The sequence below is a fragment of the Ursus arctos genome, unplaced genomic scaffold, assembly GCF_023065955.2.
Source record: "Ursus arctos isolate Adak ecotype North America unplaced genomic scaffold, UrsArc2.0 scaffold_19, whole genome shotgun sequence".
NCBI lineage: Eukaryota > Metazoa > Chordata > Mammalia > Carnivora > Ursidae > Ursus > Ursus arctos.
The window spans coordinates 41,816,418-41,833,044 of record NW_026622863.1 but is presented as its reverse complement, the minus strand read 5'-3'; the positions used below and the strand labels follow the sequence as shown (position 1 = coordinate 41,833,044).

Below are 16,627 nucleotides of genomic sequence, written 5' to 3'. Positions count from 1 at the left end.
ACAGCAATCAGACACACACAAAAAATAAAGAGCATCCAAATCAGTAAGGAAAAGATTAAAACTTTCACTATTTGCAGATGACATGATACCATATATAGAAAACCCTAAAAACTCCACCAAAAAAACTACTAGAACTGATAAATGAATTCGGTGAAGTTGCAGGATACAAAATCAGTGGACAGAAATCTGCATTTCTATACACTAATAATGAAGCAGCAGAAGGAGAAATTTAAAAATTAATCCTATTTACAACTGCAATGAAAAGAAGAAAAATACTAGGAATAAACTTAGCTATAGAGGTGAAATACCTGTACTCTGAAAAGTATAAAACATTGATAAAAGATACTGAAGGTGACACAAAGAAATGCAAAGACATTCCATGCTCATGATGGAAGAACAATTACTCTTAAAATGTCTATACTACCCAAAGGAATTTACAGATTTAATGCAATCCCTATCAAAATACTAAAAGCATTTCTCACAGAACTAGAACAAACAATCCTAAAATTTGAATGGAAGCACAAAAGACCCCAAATAGCCAAAGTAATCTTGAAAAAGAACAAACTAGAGGTATCACAATTCCAGACTTCAAATTACATTATAAAGCTATAGTATTCAAAACAGTATGGTCTGGCTTAAAGACAGACAATGATCAATGAAACAGAAGAAAGCCCAGAAATGAACCCACAAATATATGATCAATTAATCTTTGACAAAAGAAAAAAAAAAAAAGTATCCAATGAGACAAAGACAGTCTCTTCAACTAATGGTGCTGGGAAAACTGGACGGCAACATGCAAAAGAATGAAACTTTCTTACTTTCTTTCACCATACAAAAAATAAACTCAAAATCGATTAAAGACCTAAAACCATAAAAATCCTAGAAAAAAGCACAGGCAGTAATTTCTCTGACATTTGCTGTAGCAACATTTTTCTAGATATGTCTCCTGAAGCATAAACTCCATCAAAATAAAAAACTGCACAGCGAAGGAAACAATCAACAAAACTAAAAGGCAATTGAATGGCAGAAGATATTTGCAAATGACATACCAATAAAAGGTTAGTATCCCAAATATATAAAGAACTTATACAACTCAACACCTGAAAAACAGATAATCCAATTAAAAAACAGCAGAAGACATGAACAGACATTTCTCCAAAGACTTACGGATGGCCAACAGACGACACATGAAAGGATACTCAACATCACTGATCATCAGGGAAATGTAAATCAAATCAATTACAATGGGATATCAACTCACACTGGTCAGAACAGCTAAAATCAAAAACATAGTAACTGTTGGTGAGGATGTGGAGAAAAGGGAAACCTCCCTCTTATACTGTTGGTGGGAGTGCAGACTGGTGCAGCCACTGTGGAAAACCGTATGGATTTCCTCAAAAAGTTAAAACTAGAAGTACCCTACAATCCAGTGATCGCACTATGGGGTATTTACCCCCAAAATATAAAAACACTAATTCAAAGAGATCCATGCACTGTTGTCTCTATCTCTGTCGAATAAAATAAAATAAAATCTAAAAAACAAAAAACTTAATAATAGCTTGAGACAGTGGCTTTGTCTAATATTTAATAAAGTTTTTGTAGGTAATCTAAACATAATAGTTAAGAACAAGTGAATTAAATGTAAGATGTAAGCAAGATAAACTGTAAATGCAGTTTTGAACAATATGAATGTCTACTTAGTCTTCCCAAATCTTTCTGGTAATCTAAAAATTAAAATTTTGCTTAGGTTAAATGATGAGTAAAGTTAAATTCATTAAATATCTAGATCATTTCTAAATAAGATAAATACTAAAACATTAATCACTGAACCTAGATTTATCTACTTTTGGCTTCTTATTACAGGGAAACTAAAAGATATATGGATGTGTTAATGCTACACTGGAAAATTTTTTAAAGATTTTATTTATTTATTTGACAGACAGCCAGCGAGAGAGGGAACACAAGCAGGGGGAGTGCGAGAGGAAGAAGCAGGCTCATAGCGGAGGAGCCTGATGTGGGACTCGATCCCATAACGCCGGGATCACGCCCTGAGCCGAAGGCAGACGCTTAACCGCTGTGCCACCCAGGCGCCCCTACACTGGAAAATTTTAAAAGGCATATGCCTCTAGAATTTATGTAGTATGTTCATAAATTTGCAAATCTAAAGATTGCTAGTATACCAGACAGTTCACATTTGCTTAATACTTGATTTTCACTAGAAATTAAGGTTTCTAAGAGCTAAGAATGCTAATAAATGTAATTAAGACTACTGGAAAGAATAAGGGAAACAACTCTGTATACAAAGGAAGATGTGTGTTTTTGCTAAGAAAAAAGCATGAGGAATGGAAATACATTTTTGTTAAGGAAAAGACAGTAATTTTGTCCTAAAGTGAGCTTGGTTATTTAAAGAGGGAAAACATTAGGCAAAATCCAAATGTAAAAAACAAAGTGGTAGAAGATTTGTGGGAAAGAATCTTTCTGGAAAGAAGTTTTAATATGTGATCAAGCTGGCTCTCATCAAAGATAGCAGCAACGCAATCATAAAGATTGTGACACCTGTGGATAAAATCAATTCTGCTTTTGCAAAAATGCCATACTTTGCCATCCTGATGTACTTGTAACACAGCAACAGTTTCCTCCTAAATTGAAGAAATCAAGATGGGTAAACAATGGCTGTAAATTAAAGGAGCAGTTAGTGGTATGGGAAACCCAAAACAGCTGCTTGGTTTTTCCCCACTCCTTGACAAACCTGTATTTTATCTTTTGCTTTCCTTTACCTACCATAGTGCATTTAGGATGACTTGTTATGAGTAAGACATTGGTGGGGGAGACATCTGTAAAACTGCAAAAAGAGTCTGTCAGTGCCTGGTCTGCCAGGTCCATATTCCTGGAAAAACTATTCCTGTCCCCAGAGGCCTCAGATCCCTCCCTCTGGGCCCTTTGAACACCTGCAATTAAACTTCATTCAGCTGCCACTCAGTATGGATTGTTATTGTACGTATGTTTTCTCTGAAAGCCATCACACGTCGCGAGGCTTCAAAGTGGCAAAGAAAAATATTATTAACAAGTGTGTATCCCACTTGGGGTATACATTCCACAATCTGCAGTGATTTAGGCACCCACTTCATTGGACAAATCATATGAGCCTTAACAAAGGCCTTACAAACTTCTTGAAATTCTATCATATATAACCTTCTGCTGATTCTTTCTTGTCTCATGCTAGTATGACCAGCTACTCTAAGTCTCTCATGTCTTATGCTCAAGCTTATCATCAATAGGTAAGGAAGCCTTCCTGGATCCCAGTTCAAAGGGAGTGGTTGGTCAGTATAGAGCCTGGTAATTGGGTATTCTGCAACAATCATCAGAAAAAGACAGCCCTTGAGCCAGTTGTAAAGAGGGCCTTTCTTACCAAGTACTCCCTCCTGACCACTGACACTGCTGCAAAACTAGAAGGTATTGAGCCTTGGGTACACGCCACACAACTGAAGAAGGTTCCTCGGGATACCTGATCTCATACAGATGCTGGAGATTCGTAAATCAAATTGACAAGGAAGAGAAGTAGCTGACATCAAGGCAGACTGCTTTCACCCAAGATTATGGATCAATACTTCGTACTTTAACTACACATGAAACCCTTTCTCCTTCTGTTCCTTTTCTTTCCTTTGGCATTGGCCTAGAAGGATAACATCCCTCATCTTTATCTCCCGGGCCATTAGTAAGGAGTGGGCGGTAACCCCTGGTATTTAGAACCTTTTATTTCAGGTGAAGAGAAAAATCTGTGTCCCTAACTTTTCATAAGCAAAGTAAGACATCTCATTGGTTGACATGTGAACTTACATCATCAAGTTATAAAGGATCTACAAAGAGGCATTCATGATTCAAGTCACCTGTTTTGGCAGGTCCCTCTCCTTAGTGGCTAGGGATCAGTGTAAATGAAACTAACTTCTTAGTTCTTGAAATTTTTGCAGAATCTGCTGCTAAAGCAATTAACTGCCCAACAAAGGCCTTTAGACTCCCGGACAAAGTTGTTCTTTTGGTGGGGGGGGGGGGGGGGGCAGCAAAGCAAAGTTTATTGAGCCACAGCAAAGTGATAGTACAAAGCTCCCAAAGAGGGAAGGGACCTGAGAGGGTTGCCCTGGACAAAGTTTTTCTTGATAACAGCAAAACCCTTAATTATCTCTCTGCTGAGCAAGGAGGTATTGTACTATGTACACCTGCTGCACCTGGATTAACACTCCTGGGGAAGTAGAAAATCAATTATGTAAAAATCACCAAAAAAGCCACTTGACTTAAAAAGATGATGCCTTCCACAAGAGTCTTTGACTTATCCGAGTTTGATTTGTTTGGGTCTTGGGGACCATGGCTTCAACATACATCCCAATCATTGAAAATTATCCTGCTTATAGTCATCATAATAATCTCCCTGATGCTTTCTATTCTCTCAGAAGCATTAAGTGCACGTTTGCAACCGCTAACCACTAATCAAATGATCTCTCTAAGACTGAAATGTCAGAAAAGAAAAAAAGAGGATGACTGACTTAAAAACCGTGAACCTGAAGTTGTAACCTGTGAATATTACGGAGATAAAGCCAGAAGTCAGGACCTGTGAACGCCGCACAAAGAATCAACAAAAGCTGCAAGAACTAAAGAGTAGGAGCTGAGTCGTGCTGATGCTTTAAATTTTGATCCCTCAGTTAAACTGATCAAAGGAGGGGAATTGTTAAAAAGAAAACCACAGACCCAAAATAGCATCACTTAGGTTAAGGCCCCAAGTCAGTAAACCAAGACATTATTAATACCTAACCTACCTGCAGTTTCAACCCCCAAGGAATATAACCTTAACCAGTCAACATGGAATTTTCTGGTCAATACTAGGAATCTTAGCTCCCTTCAGGAGGGCAACCCTGCTTAAACAATGCATTCCTTGCTAATAAATTTTTTTTAACACTCTCTCTGCCTTTTAAAACCTTCCTTTTGTTTAGCTCAGTGGAACTCCCCACTATTTGTTAGATGGGATGCTGCCTGATCCGTGAATCAGAAAATAAAGCCAATTAGATCTTCAAATTTACTTGAATTTTGGTTCAATTATCCTGAATTTTGTTAAAAAGACTAAGAAAACATGTGTAAATAAGGCAGAAACGTGTTTTGTACAGAGTATGTGCTTATTATACATGCCTTCATTCCTTTATTATTCAATGAGTAATATTTTTTAAATTTTATTATATTATGTCACCATACAGTACATCATCAATGAGTATTATATTAGATATATTCTTACAAGATTGCTTACAAATGCAATCTTAGTAAAATCGATTCATATACAATATTAACAATTTGGAGTATTTTTCCTATATAAATATATTGTATAATATTAATATCAGTCATTTTTCTTTTTAAGGCTACATAGTTTCTCTTACCTATATGGTATTACATCACATTTATGTAATGTGATTAACTTAGTTTTTAAACTTTATTATATGTTTCATGTAACCTCATGAAATTAAAGATATTCTGCAAACAAAACAAACCAAAAATAAATAAATAAATAAATGTTAGGCATCATATAGAATGATCTGGAATAGAATTTCAAGAGATTTGTGGTCCCCTGAGAGAACTAAAATGGAGTCAATTTGCATTAGGTTAAGAAGTTCTTTTTTTTTTTTTTTTTTTTTTTTTTTTTTTTTTGAGAGAGAGCAAATAGGAGCTGGGGGAGAGGCAGAAGAAGAGGGGGAAGCAGACTCCCCACTAAGCAGGGAGCCCCACGCTGCCTGGGATCATGACCTGAGCCAAAGGCATTCCCTTAACCGACCGAGCCACCCAGGCATCCCTAGGTTAAGAAGTTCTATTCTAGGACATTAGCAAATCTGATTTTCAAAGATTCCTCTTAAATGCTCATCAAAATTAATTTTGTATTTTCATTGTTCTTGATTTATAGAAAATTTATGGTGAATACTTATAATCTTCACATAACAACATTTTTGTTTCTTGAGGACTTGTTAAGTGCAAGGCTGTTACTAAGTGCTCTCAGCTGTGCCCAGATTAATGTTTCTACCCTTATAAAAACTGGAAGGCATTAATATTATCATTATCTACATTTTAACAACATAAAATTATAAAACAAATATTAATAACTACTGACCTCCTTGAAATGTGGCTAGAGTGAACAAGGAACTGAGTTTTCAATTTTATTTTAATTTTTAATTCAAATACAAAAGCAATATAAAATGTTTTCCAGTTAAACAAAACTTTATTGTTTTGGTATAACTATATTTCACCATAACCACTGAAAATTAAGCATTCAAACTGAGAAGTGCTATCACAGTAAAATATGTATCAGATCTTGAAAACTTAGTATGAAGATAGGAATTTAAAACATTTCAATTTATTTATATTATTACATGTTGAAATGATATTTTAGATATATTGGTTAAAATAAGTTGTATTATCCAACTTAATTGCAACTGTTTCTTTTAACTTTCTAAAATGTGTGCAAAAGAAATTTTTAAATTACACTACTGGCTTGCATTGTATTTCCATCAGAGGGTGCTGCTTCAGACTCAAATACCATTATATCATGCTGCCTCTCACAGCCTATACGACTACGTGGTCTGAAAGAGAGTCATACTGCCAAATCTCAAGACTTAGTTGTCACCATTGAAATCGCCTCGTGGACTCTCAGGAAAAACTCCCTGCCCTTGTTCACACAGACCTCTCTTCACAATACTCCAATCATATTCCTACTCCTAAAATGTTACTGACTGAAATCAATCAAACCATTTCCTACCTTGCTTTGTTTGAAAATCCAGTCTATGAATAAAATCAAATGTATCTGGTGTTTTATCCTACCTAACCACCAGTCTCTTCCTGGACAAAACACATTCTAAAGTAAGTCCTTAGTTTATCCTTGAAGAGTTCAACTAGTTCTATTTCTGTACCATCCTTTGGAAAGAAAAGAGCACACGGGGAAACAATAATTACCAACAGCAATGTGAATATGAACTGGGAAGGAAAAGGGTATTTGGAAAGGCACTGGAAGAGAAGGGGACCTATCCCTATGGTCCTGTTACTAACTGGGAAGGGGCATCCTGAGACCAGGTAAATGGACACCTCACAATTAGGTCTTACAATTTAGAACGGCAGCAAATATTTAACGTTCTGTAGAACAAATATACATGACAGAATAAAAAGTAAACATGAACTGACCTTGAATGGGCTTTTAAGTGGCAAAGCTCTCCTCCACTTCAGGGGGTTTCTCTTGCAGAACTACAGGACCACAAGAAACTCCTGAGACTCTTGGACAGGCTAAATAAGAACACACTGTCCACCATCAGACATAATTCATTACCCATCACAAATACATCCAGGTGGAAGTAAGAAGAACTAGGATACTGCTGACTTTTACCAGTATTAGAGAAAAAGGTCAGCATCACCAATAACCAGCGCTGGAATCTAACCAAGTTCACAGCAGTTTCTAGGGGGAACAGGTGTGTTCTGGAACATGTAAATGCCCTCCAGAGTGTATCCAAAAGAGGTTCGCCCAGGAAGAAATCTTTTACCCTGTGTCCCTCCCATCATGTCTTTCCAGAAATCTGTCTTGAAGTCAAGTGCAAGCCTAAATTCTCATCCCATGACTTAGGATGTACTTTCCTGCTTGGTACTTTCATTCTAGGTGTGAAATCCATGACTTCCCCCTCTGATGTCTATTTCTCCACAGCTAGATCAAACTGGCCCTGGGGTGTAAGAATAGAGGAGAATCAAGCGAAACACGTTCCAAGGAACCACGGAACTTAGAGTGGATCCTGGGTGGGCAACGCTCACTTCACCAATGTCCCCTCTGTGTTAAGCACCCGGCTACATACTGGGCACAAGGTGAGATAGATATACATCTATATCTATCTATCTATCTATCTATACATACATATAGATATATATCTATATACTTATATGTAAAAAAAATTTACTTTACTCACTTTTATAAGCTCATTGAAAAACAAGTAAACAAACTTCAAACTCCTACAGGTTTACTGGGGAAAACAAAAACCCACACCGACTTCGTTCAAACTTACAGTCAGTACAACAGAGCTGTCACAGGATCACTCGGTCACAGTATGAGATACTCACATCACCGTTGACTATATACTGATAGTCCCACTAGCCCAATCTTATACCAGTCTGGGCACTCCAGGGCCCGTCACACACTCTCACTCACACGCATGCACGGGCGTGCACTAATACCCCACAATGAACTCTTCACAGACAATAGCACCGGAAACCAACGTCGTCCGGGATTCACGCAAACACTGGGACGAGCTCCCTGGCTGCACCTGCCCCACCCCGCGCCCCCGGAGCTTAGGGCCTCCGCACCGCGAGCCCCTCCCGCAACCCTACCTGGGTCACCTCAACTCACCAGGCATAACCCAATAACCACGACGATACCGGAAGGGGAACCAAAAGTCGACGTTCATTCGTAGCCCTGAGGCCTGTGGGAAGCGTAGTCCAACACTGAAAATGTCCAGGTTTTCGAGGGCCGCGGGGAGGGCAAAGGTCGCAAAGTCCACGCCACGCCCCGGAGACTCCTGGGGGTTTCAGGGTGCGCGGGTTCGCTCCTCCTGGGCGGAGGAGGGTTGACGTTGGCGGTTCTTCAGGCGCCGAGGAGCCGGCGTTTTGGGAGCGAGGGATCCTGGGTTGAACTAGAGCCCCAGCCCAGGAAGTAATTGGAAACCTGGGCGGGGGAAGGAAAGAAAAGGGAAGCGGAAGCCAGGAGGAAGACTGGAGAAACCTGTGTCGGGGAGGACCCGGTGAGAACCGGAATCCCCAGACCCGGAGGGTTGAGGTGAAAAGAGGGAATCAGGAACCTGATCGAGGAGGACCAGGGAGAGACTCGGGAATCCGTGCTGAGGGCGGTCGGAGAAGGGTTGAAGAGGGTACCGCAGTTTGGGTGGAGATGGCTGAGGCGAGAACTGAAAGCCGGTGCCTGTCGAGGTTTCTCTTCACGCAGGCCTATATGTGCGGGACCCCAGATCCGTGGCTGTGAACCAGAGGGTGACGAGTTTTGTTGTCAGTTTGCCTCTTGAGAAAGCCCGAGCACCCAGAATGGCATCTGGCACACAGCAGACGCTCAGTATGTGTATACCTGCCCTGGTGCGGGTTTTATACCATTACTGCCGGGAAGTTCTCTGGTGTCCTTTTCCAGTCAGTCTCACAACAGAGACAGCCATAGTTGCGAGATACGTCGCCGTAATTTAGTTTTGTCGGTTCTGCAATTACATATGTCTCCTTTTGCACATCCTGGTTTTGTAAGGTTTATTAATGTGTAGTTCATTCTTTTTATTTATGGACAGCATTCAGTTGTGTGAATATACCATAATTTGTTTATTCATTTTTTCTCTTGAACATTTTATTTCCAGGTTTTATATATTATTAATAAAGCTGGCATGTTTCCATTTCTCCTTTGGAAATACCTAGAAGAAAATGCTGGGTAATAGGTCAGTCTATATTTAACTTTCTAAGAAGTTGATAAACCTTGCAGAATGATTAGTCGTTAGTGACTTGGGTTTGAGGCTCAGTGTGACTATGGAGTCAGTGGCTTCCAAGATTGATTTGGTATTCTTGTATGGAATTATGAGATGGGCTTACTGGAGTTAATGAATGTCATGTAAGGTACATGGGATTATGGTTTTGTGAAGTGGATGAGATCTAGGAAACTGAACGTGTCTGTACAAACTTATTTATCATGATTTTGTGTATTCCACAGTGACCGTGAAATTAGATCACTATGTAAATGATATTAATGAATAATTGAGAAACGCTGTGTCTAGTTAAGTATGTGTCATTTTGATTCTGCTTGCAGAATTATGACTATTTTAATCAAGTAAAATAGCAGTATAGAGATACCCAAAGTAAATGAAAACAGGATATCGAAGAAGTATCTGCAGTCCCGTACTCACTGTAGCATTGTTCACAATAGCCCAGACATGGAAACAGCCTAAGTGTCCACTGATGGATGAATGAATGAAGAAAATGTGTATATATATGCAATGGAATATTATTTAGCCTTTAAAATGAAGTACATCATACCATTTGTGACAACATGGATGGAACTTGAGCGCATATGCTAAGTGAAATAAGTCAGAGAAAGACAAATATTGTATTTACAATTTACATGTGAAATCTAAAAAACCAAACTCATTGAAATAGAGAGTAGAATAGTAATTTCCAAGGGGTTAGGAGGGTGGGAGAAATGGAAAGATATTGGTCAAAGGATATGTCCATGATGACAAGTGCCTTGGAACAGAGTAGGTCTTGAATCTCAGTAAAAGAAGAAATGGTATCTTAAGCCTTCCTTTGGACATAAATTCAATACTATCTACTTTTTTCTTTCATAGACTCACTGGAGAATTTCTAAAGGATGTATGTTAGCAAGAAGTAAATTAAACCTGGAAAAAGAGAATGAGATAAAATTGGTAAATATGTTGGGAAGTCTAAGCATATACTAAGTAATAATTTTAATGATATTTCAAAAATTAGATTAAAATCACGAGATAACAATAGAAAGAATGTACTTAAAGCATTCTTTCTCTTTTTTGAGATTTTATTTATTTATTTGAGAGAGAGAGAGAGCACAGGGGAGAGGGGCAGAAGGAGAGGGAGAAAGAGTCCCAAGCAGAGGCCAATGAGGCCAGTCCCAGGATCCCAAGATCACAACCTGAGCCCAAACCAAGAGTTGGCTTAACCAACTGTGCCACCCAGGCACCTCCAGTACTCAAAGCATTCTAAGGTGTTTCTTGAGATACCAACTAATTATGAATCAAAGATACAAGTTAAAAATATAAGGGTAAGCTCTAAAAGCGATAGAATAATGTTTAATCCAGGAGAGGAAAAAGAAGAATAAAGAAAACTTGATAGATCCAGTAGAATTCAAAGGTTACAGAAGAAGCAAGTATAGGCTTGAATAAAAAGAAACTAGGGAGATACAGAGCTAAAAGAAGGCTCGTGCAACAGCTCTTGGAATATGAAGCCTCAGCAGGGTAACAGGTCAGTTGTTGAGGCTAAAGTGCAGTGTCATTGCTTTTCTCAGTCTGTGTATTTGTGAAAATAAACCTAAATGGTGAGTGCAGAAAAGAGAATTGGTTAAAAATTCAGGCTTTTACATCGAAAACCGGGGATGTACTGTATGGTGACTAAGATAATATAATAAAAAATCATTATTAATAATAAAAAAAAAAAAAAATTCAGGCTTATCACTTTCCACTCCCTGCCCTCCCATTACTCCCAATTTAGAGATTTATGGGGGCTAAAGGATGAGTGTGAAGTTTTTGTATAATTTGATGTAGAAATGGGCTGCCTCCGGGGCGCCTGGGTAGCGCAGTCGTTAAGCGTCTGCCTTTGGCTCAGGGCGTGATCCTGGCGTTCTGGATGGAGTCCCACATCGGGCTCCCCCGCTGGGAGCCTGCTTCTTCCTCTCCCACTCCCCTGCTGTGTTCCCTCTTTCGCTGGCTGTCTCTCTGTCACATAAATAAATAAAATGTTAAAAAAAAAAAAAAAGAAATGGGCTGCCTCTTGACCAGCAGGTATTCCCAGATCCAAACTCATGTGGAGAGAGTCAGTTATAGGTTAATGTTCATGAGTTCTGGGGTCAAACAGATCTAGATTCCAGTCCCCACCTGCACCATTTTTAGTTGTATATATCCTTTAAAATCACTGAGACTCATTCTCTTCCTAGAAAAAGTGAAGATAGATGTGCTGCTGTTCTGCCTATTCTCTGTAAGTGAAGGGGTATTTATAAAGAATATAAAGTGCCTGTAGTTATTCAGTAAATTAGTGTTTTTCTACATGTATGTCACAAAACTGAAAAGCTGGAAAATTGTATAACATAAGGCACTATGTACACGAAAAGAGATTACTGTGAATTCTTGTTAACTGATAACTACTTTAAATCACATTGATATGCCCTCTTTCCTTTATTCTTCAGCAGTGGCATCATGGGAGGTTGAGTTTTGGTGGGCTAGGAGGTAATGAGAGCCTGGATCGTGACTAATGATACACACAGCTCAGTTCCCAAATATGTCAGTAACTATGGATCTGTAAGCAACAGCTTACATTTACCCTTATGTCTTCTGAGTATGAGTATATATGGTTTCTTGATTTACATGCCACATTATTTAGGTGGCTTAGACATTCATCATGGGGCAGAAGATGTAACAGTGAGAAATCAGGCAAAGACAGGATTGTGCAGGATGGAACATGAAATCTCATTCTGACTGTAGAACATTATATGCTCTACATTATATTGTGTCTTTAAAAAATTACCTTCTGCATTTTCCATTTTCTTATATTTTCAGCTTTTCAGTCCTGTTTTGTCTCACAATGCAAACAAGTAAACATGTTAGCCTAAGGATGCAGACCCACCTAATGAACAGTAGTAAAAAATAATCTTAGAAAAATATGAAGGAAATGTCCTTCCTCTCCCTGTGGAGCTGCAGAGGAATTAATACCATTTTTTGTCATAAAATTTATTTTAAAGAACCTGATATAATAAGGTGTTGAATTGAGAATAAATGAATATCGGCCTCATTCTCCTTTCCCTTACCTTCTATATCTGTAAATCTAATTAGTTATTTATTTCACTATTTGGTACCCTGGTAATAATGTTTAAACTATCATCGATGTTTTACTGAAAACCATAACTATTCATAAGATTTTATGTTAAGAGAATCCTGTTTACTTTCTTTATGCATAAAGGTATAAAGGTATATCCCGTGACTTCCTTCAGCCAACAGGGAAATGCAAAGCAAAATAATAATGAAATACTACACACCCACCAGGATGGCTATAACCAAAAATAAAGATAATGAGTATTGGCAAGGACATGGGGAAAGCAAAACTCATACGCTGCTGGACAGAATATAAAATGGTGAGTTACTGTGGAAAATAATCTAGCAGTTCCTCAAATGGTTAAACATAGATCCACAATTCTACTCCCATGTATACACTCAAGAGAAATGAAAATATATGTCCACACAAAACATGCACATGTGTTCACAGCAGCATTATTCATAACAGCTCCTCTGAAAGTGGACCCACCAATTCCACTCCTCCATATACATCCAATAGAATTAAGAGCATACACTCAATAAAAACCCTGTACATGAATGTTCATGGTAGCATTATTCATAATAGCCCCAAACTAGAAACAACCCAAATGTCCATCAACTATTGAAGGAATAAACAAAATGTGGCATATCAATACAATAAAAAGAAATGAATACTGCTACGTGCTATATACAACACGAACCTTCAAAACTTTATGGTAAATAAAAGAAGCTAGTCACAAAGGAACACATGTTGTATAATTCCATCTGTATAAGATGTCCAGAGAAGGCAAATATATAGACAAAGTAAATTAATGTTTGCCTAGGTCTAGAGCATATCGAGGGGTACTTAACTAATAAGGTCAGTTGATATTTTTCATACCTATGTATACAGTATATACAAATTTTATATCAAAAAGCCCTAAAATACAGCAAAATGAGAGGTTGCAGAGTAGACATAAGACCAAACATTTAAAACCAATTCCCCTTCCCTGTCTCTCTCCTTCCCACCAGCTAAGGGTGACAGTGTCTGGAGCTGCAATAGATCAGCCCTTCTATATTCCCAGCTTGCCTATTCCTCTTGAATTTCCATGTTGAGGTTAGAAAGAAAAGTGATGCAACATACCACAGACTCTCTTATAAAGCCCAAATGAATGTTGTTGGGTTTTTTTAGCAAGTTTTAAACCATGGAACCAAACATTAGTTTCCCAGAATCAAACTTTGTAGCCTTTTTACTTTTTAAAAAATCTCTTTGTTTTTTTGGTTTGGTTTGGTTTTGGTTCATTTACACCCCTTAATTGGTCTTTGTAGCCATGGAACAGTTCAGGCCCTACTTCCGTCTCTTCTTGAGAACATCATTCTCTTCTGACATTTTCCTACGCTGGTTAATGCAGAAATAACAATATATTATCTAAAATATCTATTTGTGGGGTACCTGGGTGGCTCAGTCAGTTAGGCAACTGCCTTTGGCTCAGGTCATGATCCCAGGGTCCCAGGACTGAGCCCTGCGTCGGGCTCCCTGCTTTGTGGGGTGTCTTCTTCTCCCTCTGCGCCTCCCCCTCCCCCTGCTTGTGCTCTCTCTCTCAAATAAATAAGTAAAATTGTTAACAAATAAAATAAAATGTCTATTTGCCAACAGAAAATTTATAAGACATGCAAAGAAACTGCAGAGTGTGATCTATACATTGGCAAAAAGAAAAAGAATCTGCCTATGAGAGCAACCAGATGCCAGATTTAACACAAAGACTTCAAAGAAACCATTATAAATACATTCAAAGAACTAAAGGGAATCATGATTCCAAGTAAGCTTGGAAGAGAATCTCTACCTCCAGATGAAATCACAGCCTCAACCAGCAGCAGAATGATACAGATAGATTCAGTCGAATGTATCTATTCCCTATGACTAGATAACTCTACTTCTGTGTAAAGAATGGCAATAAGGAAAAAAAAAATACAGATAATTTTTGGAAACTGAACTGCATCCTTTTGTGATATGCTAAAGGTGCAGGTTTGCTCAGTGAAAATCAGATACACAAATCATCCATGACAATGTAACAAACACCACGGATGTACATGAAGGGATTGATGGAAATACTAAGTTACACTACAGTTTGTTTTTTTTTTAAGGGTTTTATTTATTTATTTGACAGAGAGAGACAGCCAGCGAGAGAGGGAACACAGACAGGAGGAGTGGGAGAGGAAGAAGCAGGCTCCTAGTGGAGAAGCCTGATCTGGGGCTCGATCCCAGGACTCTGGGATCACGCCCTGAGCTGAAGGCAGATGCTTAACGACTGAGCTACCCAGGTGCCCCTGTATACTACAGTTTTGTACAGCACCTGGAACTATATATTGGTAATGAAACATAACACATTAAATATATGTAATGTCATCATTTATTTTATTGTAATGTAATATCAATAAATCATTTACTGTGTATATTCACATGTTTCCAGATTTATGGCTACCTTATATACACACCTTAGAGAAAATTCTACTTACATAAAAGAGGAGGACAAATATCTTATAAAGTGAAAAAATTTTGTAATAGTGAAAAAAGTTTCAACAAATTAAATCTTGAAGAATGGGAAAAATGTATTCATATATATGAGTGAGAAGGATTTCCATTCTCACATTTATTACATTAACGGCTATTTTATAGCATGAATTTAAGTATAAGATGAATTGAAAGTAACATGAATAATATGAAATAGCTTATGATTTATTACCATGATGAAAGTGATTTCAAATTTACAGAATTTTTCTCTGATAAGAATATCCTAATATTCAAGAAGAAGAGGAATGAATGAAAGTCATTAATGTTATTAGTTCAATACATTAAAAATTCTCTGATTTTGAGAAAGGAATGTTGTTATAAAAGCCTTAATACATTTCTTTTATGTTTTCTTAACATATAAGTTCTGATTTTCATTAATGTGTGAATAAAATCTTACCATTACCCAAATTTCTATCTATTTCATAGAGTGTCTCATGTCTCATCAGGAAACCTTTTCTGATGTACTTAAAAGTATCTTCCACAAGTGAAGGCTTTCCCACATTGCATAAATTCATGAGACTTAACCACCAATATGAATTCTCTAAATTCACTAAAGCTCTTCCTACATTATTTACATTCATGTGGTTTCTCAACAGTGAATTCTTTAATGACCTTTAAAGTTTCTACTAAACCCAAAAGCCCTGCATATTACTTGCATTAATAGTGTTTCTAACCAGCTGGAAATACACTTTTGTGGTTTTAGAAAGCAGTCATCTTGATAATAAATGCTCTGTGGAAATGAAATGCCTGACTATTAGAGGGTGATGCTCTTCCAGCATATTTTTTAGTCTATTTTTTTAAACTGAGATAAAATTCATGTAACCATAGACTATACCCCTTTAAGTGTACAATCAGTAGTTTTTAGTATATTCACGAAGTTGTGCAAACATTACCACTAATTCCAGAACATTTTCACCATCCCCAAAAGAAACACTATAACCATTAGCAGTCACTCCCCATTCTTCCCTCTCCCCAGCCCCTTACAACTACTAATTATTTTCTGTCTCTGTGGTTTTACCTATTCTGAATACTTCATATAAATGAAATCATACAGTATGTGGCCTTTTGTGTCTGGCTTCATTCACTGAGTATGATTTTTCAAGGTTCATCTATGTTGTAGAATGAATCACTCTTTTTTAATGGCTGAATAATATTCCATTGTATGGATATACAACATTTTATTTATCCATTTATCATCTGATGGACATTTGGGTTAATGTGCATATTTTCGAGTGGGTCAATTTAGACTCTATGATTGACAAAACAAGCAGTCTACGCTTTTCTGTTGCCAAAGAAAAACCACTGGCTTTTTTTTTTTTGAATCCTGAATTCATACATTCTAATTGCCTAGACCAGACTCTTAAAAAAAAAAAAAATTATTCATTTATTTCTAAGAGAGAGAGCACAAGTAGAGGGAACAGCAGGGAGAGGGAAAAGCAGGCTCCCTGCTGAGCAAGAAGCCCAATGCAGAACTTGATCCCAG

At 37.7% G+C, this 16,627-nt stretch overlaps 1 protein-coding gene and 1 long non-coding RNA gene across 12 annotated transcripts in view; one reads left to right on the top strand and one right to left on the bottom strand.

Moving 5' to 3' along the window:
• ZNF529 (zinc finger protein 529) overlaps positions 1–8,497 on the bottom strand; it is a 44,629-nt gene extending 36,132 nt beyond the window's left edge. For 2 of the 7 annotated variants that reach the window (XM_044378858.3, XM_026484396.4), the window contains exons 1-2: positions 8,408–8,497; positions 7,204–7,263 (exon numbers count right to left, since the gene is read on the bottom strand). Coding sequence is in view for 1 of the 7 variants with exons in the window: in XM_026484392.4 (XP_026340177.1) it covers positions 8,408–8,465 (58 nt within the window). In the remaining 6 variants the exon portion in view is untranslated. Of the gene's footprint in view, positions 1–7,203; positions 7,303–8,066; positions 8,371–8,407 lie in introns of those variants that run through there. The other 5 variants (XM_057314719.1, XM_057314720.1, XM_044378859.3 and 2 more) reach the window with 4 other exon arrangements.
• Positions 8,498–9,654: 1,157 nt separating this feature from the next.
• Positions 9,655–15,028, top strand: LOC125283297 (uncharacterized). Of its 5 annotated transcripts, XR_007191054.2 has the most exons (4): positions 9,655–10,463; positions 11,723–11,763; positions 12,742–12,913; positions 14,230–15,028. It is a non-coding gene; the product is annotated as an uncharacterized LOC125283297 (long non-coding RNA). The 5 variants fall into 5 exon arrangements; XR_007191053.2 differs by having other exon boundaries at positions 12,742–15,028; XR_008960215.1 differs by having other exon boundaries at positions 11,723–12,913.
• Positions 15,029–16,627: the final 1,599 nt, after the last annotated feature.